At 41.5% G+C, this 15528-nt stretch overlaps 1 protein-coding gene across 1 annotated transcript; it reads left to right on the forward strand.

Annotated features, from left to right (window-relative positions):
- The first annotated feature begins 489 nt into the window (after positions 1-489).
- On the forward strand, positions 490-10755 carry lman2 (lectin, mannose-binding 2). The gene is made up of 8 exons (XM_063876514.1): positions 490-742; positions 3560-3678; positions 4210-4327; positions 4874-4956; positions 6613-6774; positions 7195-7309; positions 7436-7555; positions 8723-10755. The coding sequence occupies exons 1-8, from the start codon at positions 607-609 to the stop codon at positions 8881-8883; spliced, it is 1014 nt and encodes a 337-aa protein (XP_063732584.1). The 5' UTR covers positions 490-606; the 3' UTR covers positions 8884-10755.
- The last annotated feature ends 4773 nt before the right edge of the window (positions 10756-15528 follow it).

Consider the following 15528-nt stretch of genomic DNA (forward strand, 5'->3'; position numbering starts at 1 on the left):
ATCATATATAATTATTAAAACACTCACAGAGGGAACTTTATTGTACTATAAATACCTTTACTTTTAATATAAGTTGCCTATATTTAGCTGTTAATGCATACATAATTGTATTATTGCAGGTTTGCACTTTTATTTAAGTAAATGTTAACCACTTCTTCCAGCAGATAAAACAACACAGCCTGCTGTCCCTGTTTATTCGCTGCCTTCTGTCGCCATCTGGTGGAGAACAAGTGAAGAACACGTGTACTACAAGCGCGTTGTGATTGGCTTAAACTGCGATGTGCTTGTCACTGATTGGCTGGTAACATTTCAACCGTGTAAAGAAAGTCTTCCGTGTAGAAACAAACACATCTTGACGTTTCCCCCGTATCATTACATTCTATAAACATCATGTAAATAAGATATCATTCGTTATTAAAATATGTGTGTTTATTTATGTAATATTTAAGAAATATAAAACGGGATAAACGTGTTCTCTCCGTTATGGAGGGCTGAGATTAACCCCAGTCCTCCGGAGGATAATAGAGGACGGACCGAGTCAGTTGATGGAGTTTCGAGGATTCAGTTTGTTGAGAGAGTTTTTATCCGAAGCTGTTTTTGGACAAAATGGGAAACGTTAGAGTGTTTCTGAGAACAGCTCTGGTTCTCCTGGTGGTCCAGCTGTCTGTGGTTCTGTGTGATATAACGGACGGGAACGCGGAGCACCTGAAGAGAGAGCATTCATTAATGAAGCCTTACCAAGGTACCAGCGCCTGTTAGCATGTTAGCTTCTCTGTGTTCTGTCAACCACTGTTAGCAAGACACCAATACAATTTATTGGGTAATTATTCAAGTAAAAGTACGTTTCAGCTGAAGGTACTTTAAAGTACAAGTACTCATTGTGCTGTAAAATGTCAGTGTTTTAGTTTCGTACAATGATAGGTAGAAGGACACTGTATTCATCCCAAGTTGGGAAATAGTTTTGTCACAGCAGCATTTTTGACAGACATTGTACAAGAATTACAACATTTCTTAACAATAGATGATAAAGTACAAATAACATAAACATTGAAAGCATTATATACATATTCACAGTAGAAGTGACTCATTAATTAAGCCTCATCACGGTCTGTTAGCCTGTTAGCTCACTAGCCAACACCTCAGGGTTTACACTGCCTCTTAAGAGACAAATACAACTTATTATCTGATTAAAGGAAGTATTTTCCATTCAATGTAGACATCATGGCAGTGTGTTAAATAAGCAGAGGTGCAGGAAGTACTGCTGTGATGTGATCTTACTGTGAGTGAGGACTCGAGCAGCAGCTTTCTAATAGAGACACCATGAAGAGTTCCTCCTCAGGATGGACCTTCATTGATCCCCGTAGAGAAATGCAGGGGTTATAGCAGCCACAGAATGAGAGTTTTAAATAGAAAGGTGCTTTATTGATCCCAAATACTTAATGATTTACTGTTGGGTAGTTTAATGTACAGTAATGCTTCATATTCTGTGATATAATATGTGTTTAGCTCTGCTGCTGTCCTGTGGGAATAACTCTGTGGGAGTTTCTGATAATGGTATTTGAAAACTCTTTACGGAGTCTCTGTCTGAGTGCCACGTATCCTACTTACTGTTCAGCTACAAACACAAAGCCTCTGAGTTTTGAGGCAGAAAATGCTTAGAATTTAAACACCTCCAGTCCCCGTCTCACCAGCGTCGTTCGACCAGTTCAGCTTCATTTCTCAGAGCAAACATTAGGAAGAAGCAAACCTCACCGTCCGTCACCACATGCTGTTAGACATCAGGTGTTGGCGGCAAACAATCGGAGTGACTGAGACAGCAAAAGGCAGTTTATCATTTTAACAAAGTATAAAAAGAGCTGCAGAGGAACGTCCTCTTAGTTTGACTTCTCTGTTACTGTCACAACATCTGTAAACAACTGCATTCATCTGCATCTGAATTCTGTTACTGCTACGTCTTGTTATCCACCTGGATGTGTGCTCTTTTAAATTGTAATAAGTATATTTCTAGCTTTAATATTTTGCTTTTAACTCCTATCATTTTGTGTGACAAATAGAGGTGTTCTGATTCCTATACAGAATAAAATGTACTGTATAATTCATATAAGACCTGCAATTAAGAGTAAGGAGTTTATGCATTTCTAAGGGGTTTACAATACATGAAAGCATTAAGATGTAGCAGAAATACATCACAAAATGACATTAAAATACATGCAACACTCTTATAAAGCCAAGAAAATAACACGAAACAAGCTCAAATAATACCGTTATAAAACAGAGCAGTGTGAGTTGAGAATATTTGTCTGACTTAATATAAATATGCTAGAAGTTTTAGGTCATTTGTGGAGGTAACGAGTGACCTCATTGACTTTGTTTTAGACGTGTCATAAAAGTCCTGAACCATTATAAAGGAAAGGAGTGTGTGCAGTTAGAGACCCACACACTGGCACACTTTACCAGTATATTATAGGATGTAAAAGCAGCTTATCTCTGCTCTCGATCAGACGGTGTGCGGCAGGTGTCTGCAGCGGTTAGAGATAAGCAGGTCAGGGAGTGTGCAGCGCACCGAAGGAACATAAAGATCAAACATCGGATAAATATATTGGATAAATGCAAAGGTGTGTCAGTGAGCCGTCAGGTGTTTGTTCAGGGTGGGGTGTGTGTGTGTGTGTGTGTGTGTGTGTGTGTGTGTGTGTGTGTGTGTGTGTGTGTGTGTGTGTGTGTGTGTGTGTGTGTGTGTGTGTGTGTGTGTGTGTGTGTGTGTGTGTGTGTGTGTGTGTGTGTGTGTGTGTGTGTGTGTGTGTGTGTGTGTACTCTTCAATAGAAGCAGAAGACCTTTACTGGTGAGTAAATAAACTGTGTTATAGATTCTACATTTACAGTTAAACTAAATATTTTCATTCAAAAGAGGTGCCAGAGAAGTCAGATTAGACACAGAGCCCCTTCACAGAGATTATTCAGTGCAAATCCATTAATCCTTTGAGGTTATCGTCATAAATAATCTACAGAACGTTTGAAAACAGTCAGTTGAATTCAAATGTGACTCTGATAACCGGTTATTATTGATAAATCGTTGCATATCATCACCGTAGCATCATATCTCCTGCCATGTTCTTAGAAATAAAATATGAATCCAAGTTGCTGAAGTCAAAATAACCCAGATATAATGTTAGTGAGTCCATTAGAGTTTAAAACAACACTCGATAAGAAAGACCCCACTTTGATCAAACCGCTGAACGACTAAATGATAGAACATATCTTCTTTAACATCGTTTGGTTTCTCGGAGAGCTTATTCTACAAGATGAATATTTGTGTGTTTACCTGTGTGGAGCAATACTACAGAAACCTCTCGAGCTTCCTGCTTTGTGTTTGCACCGGAACTGTTGAGCAAACGCGGTTAGATCTGCTGATATGAAACCGCCTCAAACTTAAAACAACCAGTTTCTCTGGAGACGTTTACTTGAGAGACCACAGCCAGTCTAACTGGTCCCAGCTTCCTCCAACAATGCAACATAAAACAAATAGAGAAACAAGTAAATAGTGTGTGTGTTTGTGCTGCAGGAGTGGGAAACAGCGCCAGCAGTCAGTGGGATTTCTGGGGAAGCACGCTGGTGACCAGCTCGTACGTTCGGCTGACTTCAGACGAGAGGAGCAAGCAGGGATCCATCTGGAACACCGTGGTGAGGAGACACAGGCCTCTGACGTCCAACACCAGTCATTCATAATCAAGACGTCCTCACTCATCTGTTCTCATCCTGAAGCTTTGGTCAGGGGTTAAAACGGAGCTTGAGATTGAGTGGAAATAGCTTTGAGAAGTGGTTAAAGGGTCCTGGAAAGTCAAAGGAACCCCATGACGGTGTTTCATGTGTTGTTCATCATGTCAGTGCATCAGATTACTCAGAATCAGCTTTCCTATTGGTCCAATTTAGCTTTTCTCATATTGATTTATCCTCTCTTTCTGTGCAGAGATTATTCACCTTTACAATACAGTCGTATAGTTATACCTCACGGCACACTTTGGTGGATAAAACCAGTGAGTTAACGTCCACTTTTTATGACCGATAGACTTCAAAACTTTCCATTTGCACATTGTATTCAGTCCCTGTTGGAGTTTGGACTGTGGTGTCCTTCTGACTTGGGTAAAGTACTTGTAAACCCTCTGATACGTCTGGTTTCTGTGATTCTAAGTGAGTGTATGTCTCTCTGTGCAGCCATGCCACCTAAAGGACTGGGAGATGCACGTCCAGTTTAAGATCCACGGCTCGGGGAAGAAGAGCCTGCACGGCGACGGCATCGCCCTGTGGTACACCAAAGACAAACTGCACCCAGGTAACGTCCTCTGATCCCGCTCATGAACACAGTGCTGGAGTTTACCCACAATGCACCTGTATCCTGCTGCTTCTTCCTTAACCAGTTCACTGTGGTGGCTATTTTTAAAATCACCATGCAACGTCTGTGTTATTTTGCTGTTGATATAAATATCTTGACTCTTTTTATTGGATATTTATATTTATATTTATATTTATATTATTTACTTATTTTGTTTATTAAAATATAATAATTTTATTTAGATTATTTTTTTGCACATTTTAAGAAATGACCATAAAAGGTTTCTTGTGCAAAAAATATATAGAATTATTTGTCTTTTATAGAAATGATACTTTATTTATTTTCATTTACTTTAATATGTAAAAACTACATTAGTGAGTTAACTTTAGAATGATCTCTACAGGTAACTAGTAACAGAATACATGAGATTATTATCATTAGGAAACCCCCCCCCCCCCCCCCCCCCCCCCCCCCCCCCATCAGTTGTCCCATCCTGTCCAGTTGTCTGTGTCTCCGCCTCACGCCTCGTCTCTGCTCCACCTGTAGGCCCTGTGTTTGGAAACCAAGATCAGTTTCTTGGCCTGGCAATTTTTGTGGATACCTTCCGCAATGACCTCCATGGGATGGATGTAAGTGTGTGTGTGTGTGTGTAGATTGACCTGCTTGTCTCTTTGCAGGCCCTGTGTTTTCCAACAATGCTCTGTTCCACGGGCTGGCCGTATTTATAGATACTTACTCTAACGATGATGCCACAGATGTGAGTGTGTGCTCTGGTCGCTCCGTCAGCATGCTTCACTCCATTCTGAACGGGCATGTTGTTGGCATGTTAACACTGTAAAAACACACAGAGAGCCACATGTTCACCTAGCAAACACACTAATGCAACCACAGGGATCTTTATCTCACAGTCTGCTGTCTGATGAGTTTAATGCAGGGATACTCAACTTGCTTTGCCCGAAACACAAATGATTCACATCGAAGAGGCCCTATTATTGCTTTTGTGTGGTTTCCCCTTTCCTGTTGTGTGTTTTAGTGCATGTAAATGGTCTGCAAAAGCTAAAAGCATGGGAAAATGTCACAGTAGAGACACAAAATACTAATATGGACCTGAAAATGCCCCCTTTAATATGAACTAAAGGGGATAATGTGCAGTTTGGTGCTCATTTTTCATCAAAGACCACCGTAACGCACGCTATCCCGCTTATTACACGGCTACGTACTAAATAAAACAGCCTTGAATGACAATACTGATCCTAAAATGATCATATTGCTCCAGAGAAAAGTAGGATATGCAAAAGTTAGAGGGGATTTAAAGCATGGACAATATGTAAATAAATCAGGATGTGAAACGGGGAGGAACAATGATATGATTCTGATATGTTCCCTGAGGCTGTGAGTTGAGTATCACTGGTTGGATGTGTGAGGAACTTGTCTTGTATGTGTTATGCTACGTTCACACTGCAGCTCAACGTCATTCAATCAATCAAAGCTTTATTCATACGGCACGTTCACACATTAGTGATTGAAAGAACAGTCGATTAACTCAGGACTGAGTTCTCATGTGCGTCTCATCCAGATGTGATTCACCTTCAAGTATGAACGTCTAATGACTGCCAGCTGTTGGTTTGATAGGTAACTGCAAGGTAACACTGGAAGAACCAAGCTGTGTGTCTGCACGCATTTGATGTGTATACATGGTTAATTTAAAGAGTGGATCCTCTGCAGTCCTGCAATCATGGAGAGATTCATAAACACAAACTCCTCCGACCAGGAAAAGAAAGAAGAGCATCTACCCGCCAAAACATATTCTGTGAGATACGAATGATCCTTATTTCTGCAAAACGTTTACTTAACAAGACAGACTAGACTGTTCTGATCCTTTATGCGTGCATTATGGCCCTTATTTCACATTAAAGCACAAGACAGGACGTGAACAAGACAAGACACATTTCAAAGTCAAAATACAGAAACTGAGATCCTGACATCTATTTATCTTCATTGTAAATTAGGAGGCTGTGAGTTGAGTATCACTGGTTTAACTGGTGTGGAAAGAGGTTGTCCTTCTACGTGCTGACAAATGAACGTTTTGCAAGTTAGGGTCCAATGTCGTACCGGCATCACAAGACCTCAGGAACGAGCGGGACCAAGTTAGAAAGAATACACCCTTTCTGCTAGCTCAGACATATGAATGTCATCCAAACATCAGACGTTCCGGCAGTGTGTGTGTGTGTGTGTGTGTGATAGACACAGATGTTTTGGTAGATGCTTCTGCTCTGTGTCGGCAGCGCTCCTTCCCCTTCATCTCGGCGATGGTGAACAACGGCTCGGTGAACTACGACCACGGGAAGGACGGCCGCTCGTCGGAGCTGGGGGGCTGCTCGGCGGAGATCAGGAACAAAGACCACGACACGTACCTGGCCATCCGGTACTCCAAGGGGAGGCTCACCGTACGTAGTTCATGCATGCTCTGCTATTGTAGTGTAACCACGGGAACAACTGCGTCCACTTGCATCCGTGCTTTATTACCCCTTCCTCCTGATGGACCCTCTGGAGTAGACTCACTGTGCTTGCCCTCCAGAGTGAAAACCATGGGTCCAATAGTGTGTTTCTTTATACCATATAAGGTCGAATAAGTCCTCTAACTATTGGTTCATGTGTTTATAGCTGAAAGGCATGCTACAGATTTGAGCTGTTATGCACATTTAGAGTGAATGCCATTGGGTGTCATGCCCAGTAAGCATGTAGTCATACTAATGATAACGTAAGTAGAATATATATTAGACTGAGTAGAGTTTATATTGTAAGGAAACGTAGGTAATCGAGTCTTCATTGCAAGACGACTCTCACACTCGCTCTCCGTGCTGCAGGTGATGATCGATGTGGAGGATAAGAACGAGTGGAGGGAGTGCATCGACATCGGAGGAGTGAGACTCCCCACCGGATACTTCTTTGGAGCCTCCGCAGCCACAGGAGATCTGTCTGGTAGGAGCGTGAGAGCTGCACAATAATGAAGAGCTAAAATAAAGAAGTCATAAAACCGACAGATGATCAGGATCCTACCGCCATGCTTGGTAATCGTTTAAACTCTGAAACTGTATTATTTTCCAGATAACCACGACATCATCTCTATGAAGATGTACCAGCTGATGGTGGAACACACCCCCGAAGAGGAGAACCAGGACTGGACCAAGATCGAGCCCAGCGTCAGCCTCCTCAAGTCCCCCAAAGGTAGAGACACAACATACACCTGAACATCAGCAGCAGAGGACTCTTTAAAGTAGAGACTCTACATACTGATATACACCTGAACATCAGCAGGAGAGGACTCTTTAAAGTAGAGACACTACATACTGATATACACCTGAACATCAGCAGGAGAGGACTCTTTAAAGTAGAGACACTACATACTGATATACACCTGAACATCAGCAGGAGAGGACTCTTTAAAGTAGAGACTCTACATACTGATATACACCTGAACATCAGCAGGAGAGGACTCTTTAAAGTAGAGACACTACATACTGATATACACCTGAACATCAGCAGGAGAGGACTCTTTAAAGTAGAGACACTACATACTGATATACACCTGAACATCAGCAGGAGAGGACTCTTTAAAGTAGAGACTCTACATACTGATATACACCTGAACATCAGCAGGAGAGGACTCTTTAAAGTAGAGACTCTACATACTGACATACACCTGAACAGCAGCAGGAGAGGACTCTTTAAAGTAGAGACTCTACATACTGATATACACCTGAACATCAGCAGGAGAGGACTCTTTAAAGTAGAGACACTACATACTGATATACACCTGAACATCAGCAGGAGAGGACTCTTTAAAGTAGAGACTCTACATACTGATATACACCTGAACAGCAGCAGGAGAGGACTCTTTAAAGTAGAGACGCTACATACTGATATACACCTGAACAGCAGCAGGAGAGGACTCTTTAAAGTAGAGACTCTACATACTGATATACACCTGAACATCAGCAGGAGAGGACTCTTTAAAGTAGAGACACTACATACTGATATACAGCTGAACATCAGCAGGAGAGGACTCTTTAAAGTAGAGACACTACATACTGATATACACCTGAACATCAGCAGGAGAGGACTCTTTAAAGTAGAGACACTACATACTGATATACACCTGAACATCAGCAGGAGAGGACTCTTTAAAGTAGAGACACTACATACTGATATACAGCTGAACATCAGCAGGAGAGGACTCTTTAAAGTAGAGACACTACATACTGATATACACCTGAACATCAGCAGGAGAGGACTCTTTAAAGTAGAGACACTACATACTGATATACACCTGAACATCAGCAGGAGAGGACTCTTTAAAGGAGCCCTGTATTAAATAATCTGTGACCCTCACAGACAACATTGACGATCCCACCGGGAACTTCCGCGGCACCCCGCTCACCGGCTGGAAGGTGTTCCTGCTGCTGCTCTGCGCTCTGCTGGGAATCGTGGTCTGCGCGGTGGTGGGAGCGGTGGTTTTCCAGAAGAGGCAGGAGAGGAACAAGAGGTTTTACTGAGGAGAGACAGACGGGAAACAGGATCCTGTGCGATGTGGAATGAACTGTTTCCAGACGACAGATGGAGCGCAGTCAATGTGAATTATTTTCTAAAGATTGTACAAATGTTTATATCCTCGGAGCTCTACGGTAACGTTCTGTTGTTGCTAAGAAGCTGCAAAACCAGTGTTGACCGTTATGAGGCCGTGATCAGTGCTGTTTCTGTCCTCTACACTCTCTCAGTTCCTAACCTGCCCACCGTCGTCTTCCAGGCTGTTTTAACTGATTATTTATTGGATGGAGATAAAGAGTGAACACGTGAATTATCAATGCTCCCCATGGTTTCTCTATCGAGGGAGTTAGATGTTCTGCTTGTTGGGTCTGTTCCTCTCCTCCGTTCACCCTGCTATCATGCTTCTGTTTAATCATAACTGGCAAACCCTTTAAACAGACCACTAACGCATCATCTGACGACCTTAATTGGTCAATTAGCATCCAATTAATCAATCAGTCCACAAAATGACAAATCATTCAACCAAAAACCTGTAAGTTATTTCAGAATGCTCTAAATCACAGCAGGCCTGGTTTTACTTCATACTTTATCTCAGATTTGAGAAACTGGAACCAGGTTGTTCATATGTAGTCTTTTTATGATCAATTTATCAACTTAAAAACTCCCCCAACAGTCGACAAACATCACGATGTTTTCATAGTTCTATGAAATGGAAAACCCCGGCAGAGGTAAAGCAGAGGCCTCTATTTCTCACAGCAAAGATATACAATGCAAAATGTGATTTGCTGTTTACTTCAATCATGAAACCACATGCCAGGTTGCTGACGCCATGAACCTGGAAATGTTGAGAACCCCAAAGTCTTATGATAGAATTGTATTTTAGGGGTCTCCAGCACATAGAAACTGCAGGATGCTAACCGTGCACGTGTTGGACAATTAGCATAAGTTGCATTAATTAGCATATGCAGACAATAGCTAGTAACGGCATGAACGGTTTGGACGTTTTAGGAGTGGTTTTTGAGGTATGTTGAGGATGCTAACTCAATTTCTGACATTTGTATGATCACTTTTAAGCAGAAAGAGCTCATATTTGTTCTCCCGGTGCCATTTCTCATCCTGAAAATATCAGAAATGGGCTCAGCATCCTCAATAACCTCAAAAACCTCTCCAAAAGTGTCCAAGTCGGCCCAGCTATTTTTCCCTTCATATGCTAGTTGTTAACTTATGCTACTTTGTCAAATTGCCCAACATATGCAGATTAGCATCCGGCAGTTTCTATGTGCTGGGGACCCTACTATACTATCATTAACTTTGAGGTAATCAACATGTCCTGGTTCACAGCAGGACTCTGAGCTGCAGACAGACCTTTCTAATAACCACAGCTTCTCCTTTCAACAGATAAGGCCACTTAAAGGGTCCAGTGCACACATGACTGGATGTTAAAAACGGCTCCATCATATTTGATCTTCGTTGTTTAAGCACTATTTTCTCCAGAATATGCCTTTGTTATTTTTCTACGTATTTGTTTCCAGCTGTTTAAAATTCCTAAATAAATTCTAGTATAATTAATATTAGAATCATTGACGGGAGCTGCTGAATCCTGAGGTCCCTGAATGCATCGCTTTAGTTTCTTTTATTGACTTGTTTGTTTGCTTTCTTGTTGGTTTCGTCCAGCTTCCTTTTCAATTATGTTCCAATTCTTTTGTAGAATATTTTACAGAAACTGCTAAAAGTAGAAATGAGGATTTGATGACGCAATCGAGTTTTGGCTTTTGCTGTGTTTTTGAATCTGTTCAGTACTTGTGTTTCTGTCACATCAGAGGTTTTGTTGTGATGGGACTTCTCAGCAGAAATATTTCATTAAATGAAAAGAGAAACGGTTCGAGTTGTAGTGTGTTGACAAGTTTTAACCACGTATTACAGAACAGAACAGCTTAGAGAGAAGAGTTGCATCTGATCCACTCAGAATGCTTACAAAAGAAACAGTCAGAATTTTGAGAAATAAATCCGATTTCTTTTTTTCAGGAGAAGTTTACAGAACAGAATTGAGAACTTTGGAAAAAAATAGAAATAGAAAAAAGTCGAAAAATCCGTAAACATTTTTAGAAATAAGTTTCATTTTTTGGGGGAAAATTGAGAAATTTGAACAAAATCAAATTTTGAAAAAGTTATTGATTATTGGATAATAAATCAGAGATAAAAAATGAGACTAAAAGTGTGATTTTTTAAAGATGTTAGGGCCCAATATATGTAATCTCATCAGTAAATCCAGAACAACCTTTATCATATCAGGCCATCTTCCTCATAATCATCATCCTCTCTACAGGAGCTCTATCGGGTTTAACCACCAGAGGGAGCCAGAGTGCTGGTGTGTGTGTGTGTGTGTGTGTGTGTGTGTGTGTGTGTGTGTGTGTGTGTGTGTGTGTGTGTGTGTGTGTGTGTGTGTGTGTGTGTGTGTGTGTGTGTGTGTGTGTGTGTGTGTGTGTGTGTGTGTGTGTGTGTGTGTGTGTGTGTGTGTGTGGATCAGTTTAACACACTCAATGAAACAGATGTTGATGACAATTTTAGGCCAAATTTTAATTATGCATCATTTGGTAAATTAAGAAATGCCCATTAAAAATAATTAATAAATAGAAATACAATTAACCGTTAAGTAAGTGTAAATAAATGAGTCAAAATAATAAGATCATGTGTTTGTGTGTTCAGTGTTTTTAATATTTGTTTTAAATTGAATATATCAGATTAAGAAACTAATTGGATCAGCTGTTTTAATACAATTATTTTATTATTATTAATAATTGGTTTATTAAGAAATGCTCAAGGCAGAACATAACAGTGTTCAAAACGTAGCAGCCTGCAGGCTCCAGACACACAGACCCAGTGTGTGTGTGTGTGTGTGTGTGTGTGTGTGTGTGTGTGTGTGTGTGTGTGTGTGTGTGTGTGTGTGTGTGTGTCTGCGTTTTGTAACTTCACTTCCACACCTGGAAACTGTGACTGACAGGAAACCTGACTGACTGCAGCCTCGGGGGTCTTAAAAACACCTGCCCACCTGGGACTTTGATGGGTCATATTGACTCGATTCTGATTGGCTGCAGGATGCCCATTAAGTCCTTTAACTCCCTTTGCTCTGGCTGTGACTAAAATTAAGTCAAGTCGTCTGTGACGTATTTATAGGAAGACCTTAAGCCTGAGTCTAAATCCATTATAGGAGTTACACACCAGGAAAGCCATTGACCTCCAGACCAGGGGACAGGAAGTGCTAAAAACTGTAGGTTTTATTTGGGTTTTCTTGTCCTGTGTTTTGTTCCCGGCCTGAGCGCGGGGTCTCCTCAGGACGGTGTGTTTCATGGAGAGCGTTTGAGTTGACGCCCTGCTCAGTCCGTGTTGCTGAAACAAGCTCCCAGTACGGGGCCTGCATGCTGGTGCAGCTCTGTTTGGTGTTTTGTCTTTTGCATTTATTTTATATTGAGTTTATCTCAGTTCCTTTCTCTGTTAGAACAAGGGACCAATGCAGTTTACTATTGATCGGACAAAACACTTCACCCTTACATAATATACACACACACAATCAATATGTGTAGCCGTGACTGAAAACATGCATGGTCTGTAACATAAGAATGAAATGGGAATAAAATAAGATAGTTATTAAATAAATAAGAATAAATACAATTCAGTTAAAGCCAAATTAAAGAGGAGGGTCTTGAGTTGGCTACATTTCATCAGATGTTTTATTCAGTTCTTATTTCTGCCTTTCCTCGTCTTGTTGCTGTTTACATCACAACACATCAGCAGCTGTCTCTCCGTCTCTCTCCGTTAATTTGTTTCCTCAGTTTGTCCTCAGCAGCGGTGTGTGTGTGTGTGTGTGTGTGTGTGTGTGTGTGTGTGTGTGTGTGTGTGTGTGTGTGTGTGTGTGTGTGTGTGTGTGTGTGTGTGTGTGTGTGTGTGTGTGTGTGTGTGTGTGTGTGTGTGTGTGTGTGTGTGTGTGTGTGTGTGTGTGTGTGTGTGTGTGTGTGTGTGTGTGTGTGTGTGTCCTGCAGAATCTGGGATCTTCCTCTCACCGCTCCTCTGCTAAAACAAAGGCCCTCCACATACCTGAGTTATCTTCCATCTCTGAAACACCACAAACATCTGCAACAAGCAGCTTCTCCCCTTACCTGCAGGAACACCCCGCAGTCAAACTGATCACTACTTTCACGTGCGTGTGTGTGTGTGTGTGTGTGTGTGTGTGTGTGTGTGTGTGTGTGTGTGTGTGTGTGTGTGTGTGTGTGTGTGTGTGTGTGTGTGTGTGTGTGTGTGTGTGTGTGTGTGTGTGTGTGTGTGTGTGTGTGTGTGTGTGTGTGTGTGTGCTCTCATCCTCTGTCCCGTGTCTCGTACAGCTGCAGCATGAATTGAATTCAACACATGGACTTCCTACAATCGGTGTCTTAGAGGTTGGTTAGTGATGATGTGAAGATGTTCAAATCCTGAAAAGGAAATATGTGCCATGATTGCCATTATACTCTGTAGGCTCTCTTCTTCTTCCCTCTTTAATCTCACACCGCTTTGACTCACATCTTAACTTGTCAAATTTTTCTTCTTCTACCGTTTGTTACTTTCTCTTGGAGTCTGGAGGTGTGACTGAACACCTTTGTGTGTCTACAAACCGTAATGATTTTCTCTGAGGGTTTAATGGCTCATTGCTTTTTCACTGAAGCAGCAGCTTTCCTCACACCTGTTGATCTGCTGCTTCATTCAGACCTTAAGTTAGAGGGAAATGCATTCTAGGACGGGCATCTTTAGAGGAAAGCATGTGGTGCAGTGATGATGTATTTTTGTAGGCCGACAAGGAAGTTAGGATTGGAGGGGCGCCTTGGACAAAAAGCAATGGGATTTCTCCATTGCTTTTTGGTACACGATTAGTTCAGCAGGATAATCACTAATGATTTCTGAACTACAGCACGGTCACATGACTTCACCTCACCACCGCTAAGCTAAAGGCGGCTAATGTTGGGCTATAAAGGAACTACAGCACGGTCACATGACTTCAGGTCACCACCGCTAAGCTAAAGGAGGCTAATGTTGGGCTATAAAGGAACTACAGCACGGTCACATGACTTCACGTCTCCACCGCTAAGCTAAAGGAGGCTAATGTTGGGCTATAAAGGAACTACAGCACGGTCACATGACTTCAGGTCACCACCGCTAAGCTAAAGGAGGCTAATGTTGGGCTATAAAGGAACTACAGCACGGTCACATGACTTCACCTCGCCACCGCTAAGCTAAAGGAGGCTAATGTTGGGCTATAAAGGAACTACAGCACGGTCACATGACTTCAGGTCACCACCACTAAGCTAAAGGAGGCTAATGTTGGGCTATAAAGGAACTACAGCACGGTCACATGACTTCAGGTCACCACCGCTGAGCTAAAGGCGGCTAATGTTGGGCTATAAAGGAACTACAGCACGGTCACATGACTTCAGGTCACCACCGCTGAGCTAAAGGCGGCTAATGTTGGGCTATAACGGCTGCTAGAACTGAAGAACTTCTCTAGTTTACTGACGTTTTTTAATAACTAAATGTTCAATTCCCTTCAGCCTGTGTTACCGCAGATCTTATTTCAGGATAACAATCTGCCTAATTATTTCAAGGGGAAAGTATGTTGAACAACCATCCCATTGTTCTTCCACCAGAGAAAATAGTATGTCTTTGTTCCAATCGTAAAAAAACATCTGCATACTGGTAAATAAATACTTAAGTAGAATGAATCCTGTCAGAATGGGACAAGAATGTACAAAAGTGGGTATTGTTTGCCTACTGCAGAGAAGATTATCTTTCAACCTCCTAGTCGAGTTGTTCTTTGCAGCAAACTGTCATCAGTGACAGAAGGAAAGAAAGTGGTCTCGGTACGCCTCATTACATTCTCATATTATGTAAGACAACTGAACAAAGTGACGTTAGAAAAGAAAGATATTTCGTATCAGAAAGGATTGAATCGATCGGAAAACCTGCCTTTCATGAGGCAGATTCAGGCAGCAGCCCAACACTGAAACACATGAGCACAAACTACAGTTTAGAAAGGCAGGAATAAAATCTGAGCTGACAGAAAATGCTCCGTTTTAGTTTCACACACACAGTTAAGATCACACACAAGGTTCACCTGCTGAATTAAAAACAGAACAAATGAACCAAAGAAAGAGAAAACCATGAGGCAGATTCAGGCAGTAGCCTACAGAACAGAACAGCTGACAGAGAGAAACATCTGATCCTCTCAGGATCATGAAAAGTAATCCAAAAGTCAAACATTTTGAAAAAAGGGAAATTTTGGATAATAGTTACAATTTTGAAAAAAAAATTTAAATTTTGAGATTTTTTGAAAATAAGTTTTAAAAAGAATTCGGAGAAAAACAAGAAACTTTTTAGGTTTTTTAGTGGAACATTTGCACTTCTATTGGCTAGCACTCCAACACATTGTACGTGATAGGATAAGGGGCGGGACATCTCTAAGCTGTTGACCAATCACAACAGAGCCGGCCAACTAACCAATCAGAGCAGACTGGGCTCTGGTTTCAGACAGAGGGTGAAAAAAGGTGCTGCAGCACAGGCAGTCTGAGAAACATAAAGAGCTTTCTGAACATTAAAGCATGGAGACATGGAGACATGGAGACATGTCCCAG

Source organism: Eleginops maclovinus, chromosome 23, assembly GCF_036324505.1.
Source record: "Eleginops maclovinus isolate JMC-PN-2008 ecotype Puerto Natales chromosome 23, JC_Emac_rtc_rv5, whole genome shotgun sequence".
In the NCBI taxonomy this organism is placed as follows: Eukaryota; Metazoa; Chordata; class Actinopteri; order Perciformes; family Eleginopidae; genus Eleginops; species Eleginops maclovinus.